Source organism: Mobula birostris, chromosome 11 (genome assembly GCF_030028105.1).
Source record: "Mobula birostris isolate sMobBir1 chromosome 11, sMobBir1.hap1, whole genome shotgun sequence".
In the NCBI taxonomy this organism is placed as follows: domain Eukaryota; kingdom Metazoa; phylum Chordata; class Chondrichthyes; order Myliobatiformes; family Myliobatidae; genus Mobula; species Mobula birostris.
The window spans coordinates 1,544,427-1,567,172 of record NC_092380.1 but is presented as its reverse complement, the minus strand read 5'-3'; the positions used below and the strand labels follow the sequence as shown (position 1 = coordinate 1,567,172).

Genomic DNA, 22,746 nt, shown 5'->3' with positions numbered 1-22,746 from the left:
CCAGGGCTCTGAAAGAGGTAGCTGAAGAGATTGTGGGGGGATTAGTAATGATCTTTCAGTAATTACTAGATTTTGGAATGGTACCAGAGGACTGGAAAATTAAAAATGTCACTCCACTCTTCAAGAAGAGAGGAGTACAGAAAAAAAAAATAAATTATAGGCTAGCTACCCTGACCTTAGTGGTTGGGAAGATGTTGGAATCAATTGTAGGCATCCTGATAAAATAGGCCAAAGTCAGCAAAGTTTCCTTAAAGGAAATTTTTACCTGACAAATCTTTTGGAATTCTTTAAGGAAATAACAAGCAGGGTAGACAAAGGTGAATCAGTGGATGTTGTGTACTTGGATTTTCAGAGGACCTTTGACAAGTTGCTGTAAATGAAGCTGTTTAACAAGATAAGAGCGCATGGTATTACAGGAAAGATACTAGCATGGGATAGAGCATTAGTTGGTTGGCAGGAGTAAAGAGTGGGAATAAAGGGAGCCTTCTCTAATTGGCTGTTGGTGACCAGTGGTGGTCCGCGGAGGACAGTGCTTGGACTGATTCTTTTTACGCTCTGTGTCAATGATTTGGATCTTGGAATTGATGGCTTTGTAGCCAAGTTTGCGGACAATACAAAGATAAGTGCAGGGCAGGTAGTTTTGAGGAAATAGAGAGGCTACAGAAGGAGCTGGACAGACTAGGAGAACGAGCAAAGTGGCAGATGAAATAATGTCAGGAAGTGTGAGGTCATGCATTTTGGTAGAAGGAATAAAAGCACTGAATATTTCCTAAACAGAAAATTCAAAAATCCAAGGAACAAAGAGACTCGAGTCCTTCTGTAGGATTCCCTAAAGCTTAATTTGCAGGTTGGGTTGGTCCTGAGGAAGGCAAATGCAAAGCTGGCACTCATTTCAAGAGGACTGGAATATAAAAACAAGGATGTAACGTTAAGGGTCATAAGGCACTGTTCTCATTTGGACTGTGATCAATTTTGTGACCAGTTCTTACTTAAGAAAAGATGTGCTGATATTAGAGAGAGTTCAAAGGAGGTTCACAAAAATGATTCTGGGAAGAAAGGACTTATCGTATGAGGAGCGATTGATGAATCTGGGCCTTTACTCGGTGGAATTGAGAAAAATGTGGGGGATCTCATTGAAATCTACTGAATGTTGGAAGGTCTAGATCGCAACACACACAGAATGCTGGAGGAACTCAGCAGGACAAGCTGTATCTATGGAAATAAGTACTGCAGGCATTTTGGGCTGAGACCCTTCAGCAAGACTGGAGAAAAAAAAAGAGTAAAGTTAAAAGGGGAAGGAAAGAAGAAACACAAGGTGATAGGTGAAACCGGGAGGGGGAGGGGTGAAATAGTGAGCTGAGAAGTTGATTGGTGAAAAAGGTACAGGGCTAAGAAGGGGGATTGTAATAGAGGACAGAAGTCCCTGGGGAAAAGAAAAGGGGGGAGGAGCACCAGAGATAGGCAGGCAAGGAGATAAGGTGAGAGAGGGAAAGGGGAATGACGAATGGTGAAAGTAGTGGGGGGCATGAGTAGAGGTTAGAGAAGTCAATGTTCATGCCATCAGATTGGAGGCTACCCAGACGGAATATAAAGTGTTGCTCCTCCAACTCGAGTGTGGCCTGGTCACGACAGTATGGGAGGCCATGGACAGACATATCAGAAGAGCGATGAGGCCTACTCAGACTGGAGCAATTGAGGCCACACTCAGGCTGGAGGAACAACACCTTGCATTCCGTCTGGGTAGCCTCCAACCTGATGGCATGAACATTGACTTCTCTAACTTCCCGTAAGTTTTTTGATTTCCCCATTCTGAGTGTCTGTTACCTCCCTCTGTTGTTGCTCCTCCTTCTTCCTCTTCTCACGTGGCCCTCTCTAATCAGTTTCCCTCTTCTTAAGCCATTTACCTTTTCCGCCGATCACTTCCCAGATTCTCACACCATCCCCTTCTCCCCTACCCGCCACCTTCTCTTTCTGGTCTCACCTCTCACCTGCTAGATTGTACTACTCCCCCTTCCCCACCTTCTTATGCTGGCTCCTCAGTCCCGCTGAAGAGTCTTGACTGAAACAGCGGCTGCCAGCGCGTCCTTCCTTAGATAAGAGACCCAGAACTGCTCACAATACTCTGAATGTGGTCCGACAAGTGCTTTATGAAACATTGACATCACATCCTTTCCCCAGTGAGAAATGGTACATGGTCTCCCGATGTCCCTTCCTGGCGTCCGCCTTTCGCTCTTGGGTTCGGTTTCTGTTGAGTGTGAGCTGTACAGTCTGACAAGACAGGAACAAGCAATCAGGCCAACCTGTCCATGCAGCTTAGGTTCCTGTCTGAGCTGGTCCCACTCAAAAGAGGCGGTGTGGAGTTTGTCTGTGAGGTGCCTGCCATACTAGCTTAACCCTCTCTGACCCACCTTCAGCCCAGTCGGTGTGTGAATCAGATTGACGAGGTCTGTCGCACCATCGAAAAGGCCATCAGCCAGACAGTGCAGAAGACCCTGAACCAACTGGAGCGGGATTGTCTTCTCCTCACCAGCACGGTGGACCAGAGGCTACAGGAGGACAGGTGAGTTGCTCCCCCCTCTTGTTTACCCAGCTGGCTTTCTTTTTCCCTTCTGTCTCCCCATCCAGTATCTCTCTTCTCATCTGCTGTTTCCCCATCTGGTTTCTGTTTTCCTCTCTCTCAGACCAGAATCCATTTCCCTCTTCCATTTCCACATCCAGTTTCCCTTTCTCCTTTGCCATTTCCCTGTCTAGTTTCTGGTTTCCCCTCTCCCATCTCCCCAGCTGTTTTTTGTCTGGTTCCAGCTGGTGTCCATTTCCCTGGCTGAATTCCACGACCCACCTCCTGTCTCCCCAGTTTTCATTTTTCATCCTCCTAGACTGGTTTCCACGTCCCCCTCCCCAGCTTCCTGGCTGCTCTCTGTCTTCCCCCTTCCTGGCTTCTCTCCAACTTCCTCCTTCCCAGCTGGTTTCCATTTCTTCCCCCCTCCCCACTGCCACCTTCCTGCCTGCTTTCGATCAGATTCTGCCCCCCTCCTCCAAATCTCTGTCTGGTTTCCATTTCTCCTGTCCCAACTGATATCTAGTCCTCTTCCTATCTCTCTGCCTGGTTTCCATTTCCATTTCTGTTTCCTTTCTCCTGGCTATATTCTGTCTGTCTTTTCTCATCACTTTAGCTGGTTTCAGTTTACATTTCCCTTTCCTGTCTGGTTTTTGTTTCCAATGTCATGGCCAATTTCCATTTCCATTGTCTTCTGCTGCCCAGCTTCTGTCTCCCACCTCCTCAGATGGTTTCTGTTCCCATTTCTCCTTTACTGGCTAGTTTCCATTTTCCTTGTCCTGGAGGTTTCTATCTCTGCTCTCTCATCTCCTCAATTTGCTTCCATTTCCCTTTACCCTTTCCTGTCTGGTTTCTGTTTCCCCGTACCACCGGGTTTCCATCTCCCTGGCAGGTTTCCATTACTGTTTACCCTCTTCCCCACCCAGTTTATGATTTCCCTCTTCCATCTCCCTTACTGGTTTCTATCCCATCTCCCTGACAATTTCTTACTCTCCTTCCCAGCCTGGCCAGTGTCCGCAACCGGAGAGCCCAGTCCAAGGGCTGCCTGCTGGGATTTCTAGGTCTGCTGGTGCCCACCTTCCTGTTTGTCAGCGTGGTGCTGGGAAGTATGTCCACAGAGGTGGCCGGTATCCTGCTGGGTGAACAAGGGACCCAGACATTACAAGTTTACATGGTGAGACTAGAGGCTGCCATGGGATTGGTCAAGCCAGCAGTGTCCCTGAATGGGATTGGACTAGGATGGGATGGGAAGGGATTGGATGGAGCAGTCGGGGTGAGGTGGGTGGGTCTGTGATATGATTGGATGGAACATGGGCTGGGAGGAGATGAGGATTGGATGGGATACAAGTTGGTGGGAAGGGGATTGTACAGGGCTTGGAGTGGAACTGATGAGCAATCGGGATTGGTCAGAGCAAGGATGGGCTGGGAAAAGATTGCACGAGACAGGGTTGGGATGGGAAGGGATCGAATGAGGTGAGGTGGACTAGGAGACAATTCAACTGGGCTTTTGTGAACTGTCAAGAGATTGAAACAGGACGGAATGAACTGGGAGGGGGCAGTCAGGAGAGGATTGGGCAGGATAAACCAGGAGTGCTAGAGCAGGAGGGAATTGGACAGGAGTGGGCTGGGAGAGGCTTGGGCAGGACAGGGGCCATAAACTGAGCGGGGAAGGTACTGGACAGGGACGGAATTGGACATCACTGGCCAACATTGACCCACTCTCTCTCTCTGGTTCTCTGTTCCCACCACAACATCCTTCCCCACCTCAGAGTCCTGTCTCAACTTTCTGGACCCTGATTCCCCGGGACAAGGTAATCTACGTCCTGCTGGCGCTCGCCCTGCTCTCCCTAGGACTACTGCTGTCGGCCCACAGCTCCTTCCGGTGGGTTCAGGGTGGGGTGGAGGGGTACAGGATTTGAGGATGGGGCAGAGTGGGGGGGATGGAGGAAGGGGAGCGGAGGGAGGGATGGGTGGGAGGGAGAGGGAGCATGGGGGCGAAAAAGGGGGACAGATGGTGGATGAGGAGGGAGGGCGAAGGAGGGAGGTGATCGAAGGAAGTAGGTGTGACGAGTGTTACATACCCCGTAACTGGGTTGCCAAACCAGCAGAAATGGACCACTTGTTGGAGTCTGGTTTACTAAAAACTAATAAAGTTTTATTAAAGAAATAAGTAACACAGTACTCTAATCGTAAGGATATAAATGCAACAGGTTAGCAATAATAAAGCATACATGTACACAGAACTAGGGTAATAGGAATCAACTAAGCTCTATTGCAGTCTAGGTGTAAAATGATTAGTCTTAAGCGATGCAGAGTTCAGTTCAGCTTAGTGCAGTTGGCAGTAATCGCTGTTGTGCCGTTGAAGAGAGGGAGGGGGATGCAATTTGATTCAGCCAGACCTTTGATGTTCTTCGCAGTTGGATTCGGGCGGACCCTTTTATGTCTTCTATCCCACTGTGGTCACCAACTGTGACCCCTCCATTCCGGATACGATCATTCTTCCGTGGTGAACCCGGCACCCAGGCAAGGGCGGACACACACACCAGGTTCCCACCCATCGTACCTTTACACCCTGTGAGCCTCTGGTCGGTTCCCGCAAACCGGACCCCCAAACTCTCACCAACTTGTGGGGGCACACCGCTCTTCCAGGGTCTCGTTATCTCGTGATCTCGTGGTGTGTCGCGTGCCTTAGCGAACCTGCTCTTTTTATCCCCCTGCTAGGGTATTACCTGTCCATCAAACTTCAAACAGTTCAGGTTCAAAGTAACCGGTCTGTCAATATCTGAATTGTGTTTCTTTTCTGTTATCTCTCTCTCCTCCATCAAACATGTTGAACGTTTCTCCATTTGTCTCCCTTATCTCTCATCAGCATCAATCTTCTGATAACTTGGTTTGTCGTCACATGAGGAAGGGGGAGCGGAGGAGTGAGGAAAAGGGAAATAGTGGTCAAGGGAGGGATTGAGGAGGGTCAAGGGAAAGTAGGGGTGGGGATGACGGAGAGAGACAAAAGTGAAGAAGTGACAGAGAACTTCTGACTGCCCTCCCCTCCTCGCCTCTCCTGCCCCTCCCCGCCTATCCTTCCCCTCCCCTCCTCTCCTTCCCCTCCCCGCCTCTCCTTCCCCTCCCCGCCTCTCCTTCCCCTCCCCTCCTCTCCTTCCCCTCTCCTTCTCTCCTTCCCCTCTCCTTCTCTCCTTCCCGTCCCTGCCTCTCCTTCCCCTCCCCGCCTCTCCTTCCCCTCCCCGTCTCTCCTTCCCCTCCCCGTCTCTCCTTCCCCTCCCTGCCTCTCCTTCCCCTCCCCATCTCTCCTTCCCCTCTCCGCCTCTCCTTCCCCTCCCCGCCTCTCCTGCCCCTCCCCTCCTCTCCTTCCCCTCCCCTCCCCGTCTCTCCTTCCCCTCCCCGCCTCTCCTGCCCACTCCCCGCCTCTCCTTCCCCTCCCCTCCTGCCCCTGCAGGACGACCAGAACCCTGAGTAGGAGGCAGAGGAGGCAGCTGCTGGCGGAGCGAGAGTTCATACAGGACGTGGTGAGGGAAAGGAAGGTGAGTGGGAGTGGGAATACACAGATCGCTCTTGGGTCCCAGTTTGATCTCTCCCATCTCGCCCCGAACCTTGCCCTTTGGTCTTGATTCTCAACCCCTGGGTGCACACTCTCCTCGGGGGTTAGGGGTCGTTAATTCTGCACAACACTGTGGGCAAAGAAAGCTGTACCATTCAAAATTGTGTTAAATTCTCTCTGCCGATCCTCAGGGTCATAGAACTGAGGACAGGAACAGACCCTTCAACCCGCATTATCGTGTTCAATCAGTTCAACACCTAACTAACCCTTATGTCCATCGCCCTCCATTCTTTATATTCACATGTCTGTCTGGGGTGGGGGTGGAACGTGTTGCAGACATGATACAGGTACAGCATTTGTCTGCCTCCACCCCCACCCCAGACAGCACGTTCCAGCCCCACCCCAGACAGCACGTTGCACCCCCACCCCGAACAACTCGTTCCACCCCCCACCCAGACAGCACATTTCCCCCCACCCCCACTCAGACGGCATGTTCCCCCCCACCCCGAGCAGCACGTTCCACCCTCACCCCAGACAGCACATTCCAGCTCCACCCCAGACAGCACGATCCACCCCCACTCAGACAGCACATCCCACCCCCACCCCAGACAGCATGTTCCAGCCCCACCCAGACAGCACGTTCCCCCCCCACCCCGAGCAGCACATTCCACCCCCACCCCAGACAGCACATTGCAGCCCCACCCCAGACAGCACGTTCCCCCCCACCCAGACAGCACGTTCCCCCCACCCCGAGCAGCACATTCCCCCCCACCCCGAGCAGCACATTCCACCCCCACCCCAGACAGCACGTTGCAGCCCCACCCCAGACAGCACGTTCCCCTCCACCCCAGACAGCACGTTCCACCCCCACCCCTGACAGCACGTTTCACCCCCACCCAGACAGCATGTTCCACCCCCACCCAGACAGCACATTCCCCCCACCCCCACCCAGACAGCACGTTCCACCCCCACCCCTGACAGCACATTCCACCCCCACCCAGACAGCACATTTCCCCCCACCCACACCCAGACAGCACGTTCCCCCCCCACCCCAGACAGCACGTTCCACCCCCACCCCGAGCAACACATTCCACCCCCACCCCCAACAGCACGTTCCCCCTCTACTACAGACAGCACGTCCCAGCCCCACCCAGACAGCACATTCCTCCCCACCCCCACCCAGACAGCACGTTCCCCCCCACCCCAGACAGCACGTTCCACCCCCACCCTGGACAGCACGTCCCACCCCCACCCCGGACAGCACGTCCCACCCCACCCCGGACAGCACGTCCCACCCCTACCCCGGACAGCACGTTCCCCCCCCACCCCGGACAGCACGTCCCACCCCACCCCAGACAGCACATCCCACCCCCACCCTAGACAGCACGTTCCCCCCCACCCCAGACAGCACGTTCCACCCCCACCCCGAGCAACACGTCCCACCCCCACCCCCGACAGCACGTCCCACCCCCACCCAGACAGCACGTTCCTGCCCCACCCCAGACAACACGTTCCACCCCCAACCCTGACAGCACGTTCCACCCCCACACAGACAGCACGTTCCACCCCCACCCCAGACAGCACGTTCCGCTCCCACCCTAGACAGCATGTTTCCCCCCACCCCAGACAGCACGTTCCACCCCCACCCCTGACAGCATGTTCCACCCCCACCCCAGGCAACACGTTCCACCCCCACCCCAGGCAACACGTTCCACCCCCACCCCCAACAGCACGTTCCCCCCCACCCCAGACAGCACGTTCCACCCCCAGCCCAGACAGCACGTTCCACCTCCACCCCAGATAGCATGTTCCCCCCCACCCCAGACAGCACGTTCCACCCCCACCCCGAGCAACACGTTCCACCCCCCACCCCCGACAGCACGTTCCACCCTACCCCAGACAGCATGTTTCCCCCCACCCCAGACAGCACGTTCCACCCCCACCCAGACAGCACGTTCCACCCCCACCCAGACAGCACGTCCCCCCCACCCCAGACAGCACATCCCACCCCCACCCCAGACAGCACGTTCCCCCCCACCCCAGACAACACGTCCCAGCCCCACCCCAGACAGCACGTTCCCACCCACCCCAGACAGCACGTTCCACCCCCACCCCAGACAGCACGTTCCCCCCCACCCCAGACAGCACGTTCCACCCCCACCCCGGATAGCACGTCCCCCCCACCCCAGACAGCACATCCCACCCCCACCCCAGACAGCACGTTCCCCCCCACCCCAGACAACACGTCCCAGCCCCACCCCAGACAGCACGTTCCCACCCACCCCAGACAGCACGTTCCACCCCCACCCCAGACAGCACGTTCCCCCCCACCCCAGACAGCACGTTCCCCCCCACCCCAGACAGCACGTTCCACCCCCACCCCGAGCAACACGTTCCACCCCCACCCCCGACAGCACGTTCCACCCCACCCCAGACAGCACGTTCCAGCCCCACCCCAGACAACACGTTCCACCCCCAACCCTGACAGCACGTTCCACCCCCACCCAGACAGCACGTTCCACCCCCACCCAGACAGCACGTTCCAGCCCCACCCCAGACAGCACATTCCACCCCCAACCCTGACAGCACCATCCACCCCAACACAGACAGCACGTTCCACCCCCACCCCAGTCAGCACGTTCCACCCCCACCCCAGACAGCATGTTCCCCCCCACCCCAGACAGCACGTTCCACCCCCACCCCTGACAGCACGTTCCACCCCCACCCCGGGCAACACGTTCCACCCCCACCCCCAACAGCACGTTCCCCCCCACCCAGACAGCACGTTCCAGCCCCACCCCAGACAGCACATTCCCCTCCACCCCAGACAGCACATTCCCACCCCACCCCAGATAGCACGTTCCCCCCCACCCCAGACAGCACGTTCCACCCCCCACCCCGACAGCACGTTCCCCCCCACCCCAGATAGCACGTTCCACCCCCACCCCAGATAGCACGTTCCCCCCCACCCCAGACAGCACGTTCCACCCCCACCCGGACAGCACGTTCCAGCCCCACCCCAGACAGAACATTCCCCCCACCCCAGACAGCACGTTCCCACCCCACCCCAGATAGCACGTTCCCCCCCACCCCAGACAGCACGTTCCACCCCCCACACCGACAGTACGTTCCCCCCCACCCCAGACAGCACGTTCCACCCCCACCCCAGATAGCACGTTCCCCCCCACCCCAGACAGCACGTTCCACCCCCACCCCAGACAACAGGTTCCCCCCATCCCAGACAGCACGTTCCCCCCCACCCCCGACAGCACGTTCCCCCCACCCCAGACAGCACGTTCCCCCTCCATCCCAGGCAGCACGTTCCTCCTCCACCCCAGGCAGCACGTTTCCCCCCCCACCCCAGACAGCACGTCCCACCCCCACCCCTGACAGCACGTTCCACTCCCACCCCCGACAGCACACTTCAGGCACCCACCACTCTGTATTTGAAGAAAAAAAATTAAAAATTGAAAGAAAATGCCCTACGTATCTCCTTTGTACTTTCCCCCTCTCTCCTTAAGTGCATGCCCTCTGGTATTAGACAGTACTGGCCCTTCGCCCACCATGTAACCTTCAACATGGTCAATTTTTCCCTTCCCTCCCACAGTTCCACTTTTCAATCATCCATCTCGCTAATGTATCTGCCTCTACCACCACCTTGTCAGAACATTCCACAAACCCACCACTCCCTGTCTTTAAAAAAATAAAACCCCTCCCTCCCTCCCTCAGATACCTCCCCTATACCTCACACCATCACCTTAAATGGACGTCCTGTTGTATTAGCCAGTTCTGCTCTGGAAAAAAGCACCAGCTGTCCGCTCTATCCATGCCTCTTATCATCTTGTACATCTCCATCAAATCACCTCTCCTCCTCTTTCACTCCAAAGACAACAGCTCAAGCTTGCTCAGCCTTTCCTCTTAAGACATGCCCTCTAATCCAGGCAGCGTCCTGGTAAAGCTCAGCTCTAAAGCTTCCACGTCATTCCTACAATGAGGTGACCAGAAATGAACAAGATCAACCGCAGGGAAAAGGTACTGGCTGCAAGTCTAACTGTGCCTCTTGTACATCCCCTCAACTTCCACCCCTCCAGAGGAAAGAACCCAAGTTTGTGCAACCTCTCATTGTAGCTCACGCTCTCTAATCCAGGCAGCATCCTGGTGAACAACTTCTGCACCCTCTCCAAAGCCCCCACACCCTCTCCAAAGCCCCCACACCCTCTCCGAAGCCCCCACACCCTCTCCAAAGCCCCCACAACCTCTCAAAGGCTCCCACACCCTTCCTGTAACCGGGTGACCAGAAATGAACGTAATACTCCAGACGTCAGCCTGTGGAGCCACCTTCAGGGAGCTGTGGATTTGGACCCCAGGATCCCTCAGTAGGTCAACACTCAGTAGGTCCTGCTGTTAACTGGGCTCTGTCCCTTTCCATTTGACCTCGTAAAGTGCATCACCTCACTCTTGCCCGGATTAAACTCCGTCAGCCATTTCTCTGGCCATATTAGCAACTGATGTATATCCTGCTGTATCCTTTAGCAATCTTCTCCACTGCCCACACCACCACCAACATTGTGACAATCACAAGCTTACCAAACCACATCTTCTCCGGGGAGCCATGGACAGAGCGATTTGCCACCCATTCGTGTTAGGGATGAAGGGAGTGGGTGGAGGGGTTTGAGACCAGGGAGCTCGCTATCTGTGGAATTGTCCTATGCAGGCCTGTTGTCAGCCCCTCCCTTACACCCGCCCCCCCCCCGTCTGTGTTCCCACAGAGGCAGCTGTATGAGGAGTACCTGCGGCAGAGTGTGGGAGAGCACGAGGCCTTGTGACGGGTTACATCGACTGTTCACTGTCAACCGATCCATTTTACCCGGTACATTCCACAACTGGAACTCGAGACACGCACAGACACTAACAGTGTCCATCTCTTCCGACTGACAGTACCACCTCAGAAACTGTGAATTAAAGCATTCCCCTACCCCTCCCCGCCCACTCCTCTTCCCCCTCCCCTCCCTCTCTCCCCCTCCCCCTCTCCCTTCCTCCCTCTCACCCTCTCTCCCTCTCACCCTCTCTCCCTCCCCTCCCTCTCTCCCTCCCCTCCCTCTCTCCCTCCCCTCCCTCTCTCTCTCCCTCCCCTCCCTCTCTCTCTCCCTCCCCCTCCCCCTCTCCCCTCCCTCTCTCCCTTCCTCCCTCTCTCCCTTCCTCCCTCTCTCCCCTCCCTCTCTCCCTTCCTCCATCTCACCCTCTCTTCCTCCCCTCCCTCTCACCCTCTCTTCCTCCCCTCCCTTTCTCTCTTCTTCCTCCCCCCTCTCTCCCTTTCCCCCTCCCCCTCCCTCTCCCTCTCTCTCCCCCTCCCTCTCCCCCTCCCTCTCCCCCTCCCTCTCTCTCTTCTTCCTCTCCCACCCTCTCCCCCTCCCAAGTGCCTTGCGTCTGCTTCCCTGTGCAGTGTTGGGGTCAATGTGTGGTCAGGTGGGTATTAGTGGAGGTTGCCCCTCCTGCTCGTCACCCGCTCCACCTCGGGTGGGAACTTGCTGAGAATAACGTGGTTGCAACCTCCCCCCTCCTGACATGCCACTGGTACTGCTGCCCTGCCCTGCCCTGCCCTGCCCTGCCCTGCCCTGCCCTGCCCTGCCCTGTACTTTCTACACTTTGTACTGACCTGAATAAAATCTGCAACTGTGACACAACCCGTCTTCTGGGGTGAAAGAGTGGGACACACACACACACGCACACTCACACACACACCAACCACACACAGAAACACACACACAGGGCCGATGGAATTCTCTCTCTCTCTCTCTCTCTCTCTGTCTCTCTCTCACTCTCACTCTCTCTTTCTCACTCTCTCACTGTCACTCTCACTCTATCTCTCACTCTCTCACTCTCACTCTCTCTCACACTCTCTCTCACTCTCTCTCTCACTCTCACTCACACTCTCTCTCTTTCTCACTCACTCTCACTCTCTCTCCTCTCTCACTCTCTCACTCTCACTCTCTCTCTCTCTCTCTCTCTCTCTCTCACTCCCCCCCCATTGCAGCCTCCATCATGACACACTTTCTCTCTCCGTCTCTCGTATGCGTTCTCTTTCTCATTCAAGTTCTCCTTCTCTCTCACACACACGCATGAAGAAAGTACCAAGCCTGTGCTGTGCTTTGCAGTTTTTATTCAGTGTCTCGTGCACGTTCCATTTGTGTCTCAGCCCTCCCTTTCCGCTTGCTACGTGCCAGACCCCCTCCTTGTCCCAGGAGGTGAGGCAAGGTCCACAGCTACAAATTCTGGGCGATTGGGGGCAGGGAGGGCTGCAGCAGGAAAGCTGAGGGCAGCCTCACTCTGCAAAGGGACTGCGAGAGGGTGCGTGGAGGGTGACTGGGTGAACCTCTGGCTGGCCGGCATACTGCAAGGTGGGGAACCAAGGCCAGATGAATCTAAAGAGGATTATCCAAGGAGTGGGGAGAGGGTGGAGAGACAGGAGGCAGAGAGGAGATAAGGTATGAGGAGGAGGCAGATGGGTGGATCATGGGAGGACTGGGAGGTGGGATCACGGGGCATGAAGAGAGATTTTAGCAATCGGGATGAGAAAGCTTTATTAGAAGAATGGACAGAGTGACGGGGGAATAAAGTGTAGAGAAGTGTACAGTCGTGTGTTTGTTTTGGTAGAAGGAATAAAAGCACAGATTATTTTCTAAATGGGGAGCAAACTGAGAAATCGGAAGTGCAAAGAGACTGAAAGTCCAAGTGTAGGATTCCCAAGGTTGACCTGCAGGTTGAGTCGGTGGAGATGAACGCAAATGTAAGATTAGCATTCATTTCCAGAGGATTAGAGCATAAAAGCAAAGATGTAATGGTCAGGCTGATAAGGCATCACTTGGAGTATTGTCAGCAGTTTTGGGCTCTGATCTAAGAACGGATGTGTTAGAATCGCAGAGGGCTAAGAAGAGAATCACGAAAATTATTCTGAGAACGGAAGGATTAACTGTGAGGAGCGTCTGGCGGCTCTGGGCCTGTACTCACTGGAGTTTAGAAGAATGATGGGGAGGGGGACTGGGGGTGGAGTCTCGTTGAAGCTGACGGAACATTGAATCTGCAGAGGATGTTTCCAATAGTGAAGTAGTCTAGGACCAGAGGACACGTCCTCGATAGAAAGGCGCCCCTTTAGAACAGCGACTGGGGGAATTTCTTTAGCTAGAGGGTGGTGAATCTGTGTAATCCATCACACAGGAGGCCAAGTCATTGGGTATATTTAAAGCAGAGGTTGATGAGTTCTTGATTAGTCAGGGCATCAATGGTTACAGGGAGCAGGCAGGAGAATGGGGTGGAGAGCGATAATAAATCAGCCATGATGGAATGGGAAAGCAGACACGATGGGCCAAATGGCATAATTCTGCTACTGTCTTGTGGTCTATCCCTTCTGATTCCAAAGAGTCCCACGGCATTCCCAAGCCCACGTCCAGTCCGAGAGCTTCCTTGCATTCCGGTCCGATGTCCGCTGTGTCCAGTCCTGAGACGCCCTGCGGGAGATGGAGATAATATTGGGTGAAAAGCACTCTGGTTCGGGGTTCGATGGGACAAGGGGGCAGGTGATAGTGGGCTGGGGCTTCGGGGCAACAGGAACAACGTTGACAGAAAGGGGATCTGCGTGGGGTGGGATAGGTGAGAGGGGAGGGGAATGGCATGGGAGCAGGAGATTGGATGAGAGGAGAGAGTGGGGGCAGAAGGAGATTGGGGGCAGGACAGGGAGGGGGAAATTGGAGTTGTGAGGGAGAGGGAGGGAAGGAAGCAGCAGATAGGGGAGGAAGAAAATAGGTGGAAGGAATGTTGGGGATGATGGACAGGGAGCAAGGGAGAGCATGGATGGTGGAACGGAGGGTGAGGGTGGGTGGGAAAGAGGGAGAGGATGGCCAGCAGAGTGTCTGGGATCGGGGCAGCTCATTGTCGACGCCCCTGGACTCCATTCCTACCTGCCTTCATTTCTCCTTCCTCTTGCGCTCGCTCTGCTGGAGTTTAGCTGCCAGCTTCCTCTCGTGTCCGGCCGGGCTGTGGCGGTTGGTATGTTCACTCGCTTCCTTTTTACTCCTCCCCTTCCGGCTCCCACCACCTGTGGGACAGTCAGAAAGGGCTGAGTGTACGGTCTAACCCCACCCAGGGAAGTGGGGAGTGCCCCTCGCACCCCTGACCTGTAAATGGGGGAGAACTAATGTGGGTTTTGTGTGTAGGGTCTATCCCCACCGAGGGAAGAGGACAGTGTCCCCACATCTGTGGATGGGGTTCAGGTAATGTGGAGAGTGTCCCCTCACACCCGATGTGACGAAAGACTGGATCGATTAGGCTTATACTCGCTGGAATTTAGAAGATTGAGGGGGGATCTTATTGAAACGTATGAAATCCTAAATAAAGGGATTGGACAGGCTCGATGCAGGAAGATTGTTCCCGATGTTGGGGAAGTCCAGAACGAGGGGTCACAGTTTGAGGATAAAGGGGAAGCCTTTTAGGACCGAGATGAGGAAAAACTTCTTCACACAGAGAGTGGTGAATCTGTGGAATTCTCTGCCACAGGGAACAGTTGAGGCCAATTCATTGGCTATATTTAAGAGGGAGTTAGATATGGCCCTTGTGGCTAAAGGGATCAGGGGGTATGGAGAGAAGGCTGGTGCAGGGTTCTGAGTTGGATGATCAGCCATGATTGTACTGAATGGCGGTGCAGGCTCGAAGGGACGAATGGCCTACTCCTGCACCTATTTTCTATGTGTGAATGGGGTCTCGATAATGTGAGAGTCTCTCACACCCGAAGTGTGAATGGGTTCAGGTAATGTGAGAGTGTCTCCTCACACCCCTGATCAATGAATGGGGTCTGGGTAATATGGACAGTGTCCCTCTCTAAACGCGGGAACCGGGTAATGTGGGTTTGTGTGCATGGGCTAACACCACAAACGGAGGTGGGAGCTTCGGACTTGAGGTGTAAGGAAACACTGGACAGGCTGGGACTCTTTTCCCGGAACCCAGGAGACTGAGGGGTGCCCTGGTGGTTTTATAAAACCAATAGGAGTTTAGATAGGATGAATGTGCACAGTCCCCAAGGTTGGGGGATCAAGAGCGATGGAGCAGAGGTTTAACGTGAGAGGGAAGATGTTTAACAGGGACGCGAGGAGCATCTTTTTCACGCAGGTTCACGGATAGGAAAGGTTAAGGGGCTCAGGGCCACACGAGAAGCACCTTGGGGCGGCAGTGACGAGCAGGGAGGGAGACCGTCCTGTAGCTATTCCGCCAGTGTTCATCGGGGGAAGGGCAAAGGGGCGGCCCTGTCGTTGAGTTGGGCGTTGGGAAGGGAGGTGTGGGTTTCTGTGAAAGAGGTTCCGCGCTCGGAGGGAGCGGATACAGATTTGAACAGCAGGCGCAGAGGTGCATTGCTGGCCGCAACACTGCCTGTACGTCAACAAGCCAGCCGGCTGTGGACTTTGCCTCCAAGTCAAAACAAACTTTCTTGGAAACGAGAGTACAACAAACAGTTCGAGAGGTGCCGAGAACCTTCACAGCCTAAAAAAAGAACACGTCCTTTCTGGTCAAGGAGACCTACCTGTGTTTAAAGAATTGATTGATTGGAATGATAACATGCAGAGGGACTGTTAAAAATCTGGTTGAGTGGCGCCACGACTGCCTCTCGCTCAACACCAGCAAAGCTAATGAGCTGACTGTCGAGTACAGGAGGAAAAATATAGAACGGTACCGTGCAAGTCCGTGCAAGCCCACAATACTGTGCGGACCTTTTATTCTACCCAAGACCAATCTAACCCTTCCACATCTCCATTTTTCTTTCATCCACATGCCTAGCTAAGTGTATCTTAAATGTCCCTAATGTATCTACTTCTATACCTCCACCCAGCAGTGGGTTCGATCAATCACCCCTCTATTAGCTCTGTCGCCTTGGGAAAGAGGTACTGACTGTCCAATCTGTCCCTCTTGTCATTTTACTTCTATCAAATCACCTCTCAAAGAGAAAAGCCCGAGCTCATTCAACCTTTCCTCATCAGACATGCTCTCTCATCTAGACAGCATCCTGGCAAATCACATCTGCGTTTCTATAGCCTCTACATCCTTCCTACAATAAGGCGACCAGATCTGAACACGGTATTCCAAGCGAGGTCTAACCAAAGTTTCACAGAGCTGCAACATTACTTCGCTGCGCTTGAACTCAATCCCCTACAAACGAAGACATGCCTTCTTAACCATCCCATTGACTTGGAGGTATCTGGATTTGGACCCCAAGATCCCTCTGTTCCTGCCCACCGCTAAGAATCCTTATATTCTGCTTCATGTCTGATCTTCCAGAGTGGTATTTTGAAGTCATAGAACACTACAGCACAGAAAAGGTCCTTCGGCTCATCTAGTCTGTGCTGACTATTATTCTGTTCTGCCGACTTCTAGTGACCCACACCTGGGCCATACCCCTCCCATCCATGCAATTATTCAAATCTCTCTCAAAAATAGCAACCGAACTTGCATCCGTCACTTCCACTGGCAGCTCGTTCCAGGATCTCTCACCACCCTCTGAGCAGGAAAGTTCAACCTCAGTTTTCCTTAAGGCATTTCACCTTTTACCCTCAACCCATGACCTCTAATGCCTGCTTGCATTTTTCCAAGCTGTACCTCTGTTGATTTTATATTTATAAAATCTCTCCTCATTCTCCTTCGCTCTAGGGGGAAGAAAGTCCTAACCTATTCAACTTTCCCCAATACATCAGGCCTTCAAGTTCCAGCAACACCCTTGTAAACTTTCTCAGCACTATTTCAATATTATTGATATCTTTCCTGTAGATAGGTGACCAGAACTGCACACAATCCAACAAATTTGGCCTCAACAACGTCTTATGCAACTTCAATGTAACATCCCGCCTGGCGGGTTGACCTCTACCTTGCCAAGGCCAGGCGACCACTCCAGGCCATCAAAAAACTATCTCTGACACCATCACAGACCTCATCAAATCTGGAGAACTCCCATCCACTGCCACCAAACTCATAGTTCCCTTACCCCCCACTGCTCATTTCTAACTCTGGTTGATCTTTCATTGATCCTGTTATAATCACTACTTTATAGATTTGCTGAGTATGCCCGCAAGAAAATGAATCTCAGAGTAAAGATCCACAAACCTGACTGTCCAGGTAGGCAAGTTGTCTCTGCCTGCTCCTGCCACACTGAACTTGTGTCCTCAAACCTCAACTCCATTCTATCCCCCTTGCTTCAGTCCCTCCCCTGCTACATCCGTGTCGCTTCTTGTGGTCTCAATCTCCTGACTAACTTTTAAATTCCCTGAACTAGACCACCTCATTTTGACCATGGATGTCCAGTCTCTATGCACTTTTATACTCCATCAAGAAGGCCTTAAAGCTCTCAGTTTCTTTCTCAATAAGAACCAACCAGTTACCCTCCTCCATCTGGCGGAACTGGTCCTCACCCTCAACAACTTTTCCCTCAGCTTCTCCCACTTTCTCCAGACTCGAAGGGCAGCTTTTGCCCCAGCCCTGTCTGCTTTTTCATTGGCTACATAGAACAGTCCACGTTCCAAGCCTTTCCCAGGAATGCTGCTCAATTCTTCCTCCGCTACTCTGAAGACTGCATTAGTGCTGCTTCATGCACCCATGCTGAGTTTGTCAATTTCTTTAACTTCCCCCAATTTCCACCCTGCCCTTAAATTCACTCGGTCTATTTTTGACACCTCACTCCCCTTTCTCGATCTCTCTGTCTCCATCTCCAGAGACAAACGGTCAACCAACATATTTTATAAACCTATCAATTTCCAAGGCTATCTTGCCTGTACCCCTTCCCACCCTACCTCATGTAAAAATGCTATTCCCTCTTTGTCTCCACTGCATCTTTTACCAGGATGAGGCGTTCCTTTCCAGAAGTCCTCCCTCTTCAAAGAACGGAGTTTCCCTTCCTCCACAATTGATGCTGCCCTCACCTGCATCGCCTCCATTTCCCGAACATTTGTGCTCACCCCATCTTCCCGCCGCCTTAACAGTGATAGAGTCCCTCTTGTCCTTGAGTCCCATGAGTCTCCGGGTTCAACTCATCAGTTTCAGTACCGCCTGCCATGTCCAAAGGGATCCTACCGCCAAACATATCCTTACCCCTCTCCACTTTCCACAGGGAACTTTTCCTCCAATGTTCCCTTGTCCATTCATCCCTCCCAGTACTTATCCCTACAAGTGGCCAAAGTGCTACACCTGCCCATTGACCTCCATTCAGAGCCCTAGGCAGCCCTTCCTGTCCATTCAGAGCCCCAGGCAGCTCTTCCTGTCCATTCAGAGCCCCAGGCAGCCCTTCTTGTCCATTCAGAGCCCCAGGCAGCCCTTTTTGTCCATTCAGAGCCCCAGACAGCCCTTCCTGTCCATTCAGAGCCCCAGACAGCCCTTCCTGTCCATTCAGAGCCCCAGGCAGCCCTTCCTGTCCATTCAGAGCCCCAGGCAGCCCTTCCTGTCCATTCAGAGCCCCAGGCAGCCCTTCCTGTCCATTCAGAGCCTCAGGCAGCCCTTCCTGTCCATTCAGAGCCCCGGGCAGCCCTTCCTGTCCATTCAGAGCCCCGGGCAGCCCTTTCTGTCCATTCAGAGCCCCAGGCAGCCCTTCCTGTCCATTCAGAGCCCCAGGCAGCCCTTCCTGTCCCTTCAGAGCCCCAGGCAGTCCTTCCTGTCCATTCAGAGCCCCAGGCAGCCCTTCCTGTCCATTCAGAGCCTCAGGCAGCCCTTCCTGTCCATTCAGAGCCCCAGGCAGCCCTTCCTGTCAGTCTGCCAGTCGCCCATTATGCCTGCTGCTCCTCTACATTGATGAGGCCCATTGTAAATTGGGGAACCATTTGGTTGAGCACTTCTGCTCCGTCTGCAAAAAGTGGCACTTTCCAGTGGCCAAGCAGTTTAATTCCGATCCCTATTCCTGTTCTCTGACACGTTGGTCCAGTGACAATTCTTGTGCCAAGCTGAGGTTACCTTCAAGGTGAAGGAGCAACGCCTTATATTTCATCTGGATAGCTTCCAACCTGATAGTATGGACATCGATTTCCCCTTCAGGGAAAAAAATCCCCTCGCATTCCCCACTCTGCCCTCTTGCATCTTCTCACCTACCTGTCATCTCTCCATGTATCCCCTCCTCCTTCTCTTTCTAGATTCCTTTGTTCTGCTACACTCCTCGGTGCCCTGCCATTCTCTGTGTGAGATCTACTCTGGTTTGTCCTCCCAAAATGCAACACCTCACACTTGTCTGCATTGCATTCCATCTGCCACTTTTCCGTCCATATTTCCTGGTGGTTCAGACACTTCTGGGTTGAACTCCATCTGCGATGTCTCAGCCCAGCTCTGCGTCAATGTCCCATTGTGATCCACGACAACCTTCGAGACTATCCACAACAGCAGCAACCTTTGTGTTATCGGCAAACTGACTAACCCATCCTTCCACTTCCTCATCCAAGTCATTTATAAAAATCACAAGCCGTGATGCCCCAAATTACAAAAAAAAACCAGTCAGAATCCATGAGGTAACCCTCATGAGGGAATGAGAGGTCCAGAGGGTCAGTCGACTTAAATTCCTCTTATTAGACGACCTGTCTAGGGACCAAGATGCGTCATCACAAAGAAGGCATAGCAGCACCTAGACTTCCTTAGAAGCTTGTGTCGGTCCACATGCCACCCTAAACTTTGACAAACTTTTCCAGGTGCACTGCGGGCAGTATTCGGACTGGTTGCATCACGGCCTGGTATGGAAACACCGATGCCCAAGAACGGGGAAATAAAAACTACAATAAGTGGTGAACACAGCCCAGTCCATCACAGGGAAAAGCAGTGTCACCACTCAGCACATTTACAAGGAGCGCCGCCACAAAAAAGCGGCATCTGACACCCCACTGTCCGGGCCGTGCACTTTTCTATCATCAGTCAGGAGGTACAGAAGCCTTAGGTCCCACACCATCAGGTTCAGGAACAGATGTTGCCCTACAACCATCAGGATCCTAAAGAAAACTTCACTCACCTCGACTCTGAATTTATTTTACGAACTACAGACTCACTTTCGAGAACTCTTTACAACTCATTATCTCAGTCTTGTTTTTATTTGCATAACTTGTCTGCTGGCCATTGTCAGTCTTTTCCTGTTTATGTATAGTTTTCATAAAATTCTACCGCAATTCTTTTTTTTAAGTGTGAATGCCTACAAAAAATGAATCTCAATATCGTGTATTTGGTAAAACATACATATTTCGAAAATAGATTTACCTTGAAGTTAGTCCTTTTTTTCTGAGTAGAGTAGACTTCCGGTATTTTTCCCCCAGGGTGGAAATGTCTAACAGCAGAGGGCATGTATTTAATGTGAAAGGGAGTAAGTTCAGAGGAAATGTGCAGAGCTATTTTTGTTTACACAGAGAGTGGTGGGGTGCCTGGAATATGCCGCCCAGGGTGATGCTGAAGATAGATACGTTGAGGTGTTTTACAGCCTGTTAAACAGACACGAGGGTGTGCAGGGAATGGAGCGACGTGGACATTGTGTAGGCAGAGGGATCCAGTTTAATTCAGCTGGCACAAACTTGTTGGTATTTGTCTGGGCTTATTATAGTCACATCTACCGAGATGCGGTAAAAAGCTTATCTTTGTTGTGTTGAAACAGTTTACACAGTGCGCTGAGCTGGAGAAAGTGTAAACCAATGCCAATGCAGAGTGAAGTGTATTGGCTGCGGAAGGGGTGCGCTGCAGCTAAGGTGCAGGAACATATTAGAACGATTAGGTGAATTCTGAGGGCAAGTGCCAGCTAATAGCGGGTAAAGTTCTCCTTGAGCCAGGCGCTACCTGCTTTTGGGCTTTCAGATCTTCAGCCCGATCGGAGAGGGAACGTTTGGAGTTCGGAGAGGACTTTGGTTTTGCTGGCTGCTTTACCGAGGCAGTGAGAAGTGTGGAAGGGTTTCTGTGATGTGCTGAGCTGTGTCCGCAGCTCTGCAGTTTCCTTGCGGTCTCGGACGGGCAGGGCAGTTGCCGGACCACCCTGTGGTCTGTCCAAAAACAATGCTCGCACGGTGCATTGATAACAGCTGGGAAGGGTCGACGGGGACGTGTGGGATTTCTTTGGCCTCCCGAGGGGGTAGAGGCTCTGGTGAGCTTTCTTGGCCGTGACACCAGCGTGGATGGAGCAGGACAGGTTGTGAGTGAAGGAACCTGAAGCTCTCAACCCTCTCGGCCTCAGCACTGTTGATGTAGACAGAACTATGTGCACCCTCACCCCCCATCACCACACACACACACACACACACACACACACACACACACACACACACACCGTGAAAATGGAGACAGTGCAGAATCTGGCCACGTAGTCATGAATATACAGGGACTGGAGTAGGGGGTGAGGACGCAGCCTTTTCTTCTAGGTATTTCCAAATCTCTGATGCCAGAGAATGTGCTTTTAAGTTGAGGGAAGGAAAGTTTAAGGCCATGTGAAGGTTGATTTTTTTTTAATACAGAGAGTGGTTGGTGTCTGGAGTGGATTGCTAGGGCTGGAATCCCGAGTTGAAGAGACTTTTAGATACATTCATAAACATGAAGTGGATGGAAGGATAGTATCTGTTGGCATCAAGATCATACATAGTGGGCTGAGTGGCCTGATCATAGAACCATAAAACCACTTAGGCCAACAAGTGTGCTCCGCCATTCCATCATGACTGATTTATGAACCCCATTCTCCTGTCTTCTCCCCGTAACTTTTGACACCCTGACTAATCAAGAACCTTTCAACCTCCACTTCAAATACACCCAGTGACTTGGCTTCCTCAGTCTACTGTGGCAATGAATTCTGCAGTTTCACCGCCCTTCTGCTAAAGAATTTCCTCTTACCTTTCTTCTAAGCAGAGGTTCTGAGAGTTTCAGACGGGCTGCCGAACTTTCGCCGAGGTTGATAAACTTGGCGAAGTTGCCGAGACGAAGTTGGACAGAGGCGTTGTTGACTGCAAGGCTCGCCCAGACAATACAAACATCAGAGATTCTGCTGACGCTGGAAATCTTCACCGACACACACAACACACCGGAGGAACTCAGCAAGCCAGGCAGCGTCAATGGAGGGGAATTAACAGTCGAAGTTTCGGTTCGGTTCGAGTCCAGTTCTAGGTTCTGGTGAAGGGTCTCGGCCCGAAACGCCGACTGCCCGACCTGCTGAGTTCCTTCAGTAACTTGTTTGTGTTGCTCCACCCGCCCCACTGACACAAAAAATGCTCGACATAAATCTCAATGACACAGCTCTTAGCAAGTTACCGTATTCGGCTTCATTTAGGTTGTAATAATCGTATTTATCGTAGTACTCTTGTTCGAAGGTGCTGCCTCCGGAGTCCCGGGCTTTGGCGCAGTCAGCCATCCAGGTACCGACAGAGAAACGCACAAGCAGATCGCCACTCGAGCTTTGCGAACGATCTTTGCGCTAAGCTTGTTTACGGAGGTTACATCAGCCAGGGAGCGGGAGGTCTCCCTGCCCTTGTCTCGCTGCCAGCAGCCACGGCCCAACCAGTCGGGAGGGAGGGAGGGAACACTGGGTTTGCAGGGACGTCACGTTTACCACATACTGTATCACCACGGGACGGGGGCTGGTGGAGCGGCGAACTCAGCTGTTACCTTTGCTACTTTG

The 22,746-nt window shown here is 52.9% G+C and overlaps 2 protein-coding genes across 5 annotated transcripts in view; one reads left to right on the top strand and one right to left on the bottom strand.

Annotated features, from left to right (window-relative positions):
• Nucleotides 1-11,794, top strand: part of LOC140204717 (uncharacterized) — a 31,992-nt gene extending 20,198 nt beyond the window's left edge. Inside the window, exons 8-12 of one of the 3 annotated variants that reach the window (XM_072271417.1) lie at nt 2,415-2,560; nt 3,560-3,731; nt 4,327-4,439; nt 6,009-6,093; nt 10,880-11,794. In XM_072271417.1, coding sequence (XP_072127518.1) covers nt 2,415-2,560; nt 3,560-3,731; nt 4,327-4,439; nt 6,009-6,093; nt 10,880-10,936 — 573 coding nt within the window. In that variant the 3' untranslated portion in view covers nt 10,937-11,794. The remainder of the gene's footprint in view (nt 1-2,414; nt 2,561-3,559; nt 3,732-4,326; nt 4,440-6,008; nt 6,094-10,879) is intronic. The other 2 variants (XR_011887693.1, XM_072271418.1) reach the window with 2 other exon arrangements.
• Nucleotides 11,795-12,253: 459 nt separating this feature from the next.
• On the bottom strand, nt 12,254-22,570 carry nupr1b (nuclear protein 1b). 2 transcript variants are annotated; one of them, XM_072271419.1, is made up of 3 exons: nt 22,380-22,570; nt 14,066-14,202; nt 12,254-13,615 (listed from the first exon to the last, which is right to left on the bottom strand). In XM_072271419.1, exons 1-2 carry the CDS (start codon nt 22,477-22,479, stop codon nt 14,072-14,074), a joined length of 231 nt encoding a protein of 76 aa, XP_072127520.1. In that variant the 5' UTR covers nt 22,480-22,570; the 3' UTR covers nt 12,254-13,615; nt 14,066-14,071. The 2 variants fall into 2 exon arrangements, with proteins under 2 accessions (XP_072127520.1, XP_072127521.1); XM_072271420.1 differs by having other exon boundaries at nt 14,070-14,202.
• Nucleotides 22,571-22,746: the final 176 nt, after the last annotated feature.

Coding starts and splice junctions, on each gene's coding strand:
- nupr1b (XM_072271419.1), bottom strand. CDS start 22,479: ATGGCTGACTGCGCCAAAGCCCGGGACTCCGGAGGCAGCACCTTCGAA. Junction 14,203..22,379: donor CCTAAATGAAGCCGAATACG/GTAACTTGCTAA, acceptor ACTGTCCCACAG/GTGGTGGGAGCCGGAAGGGG.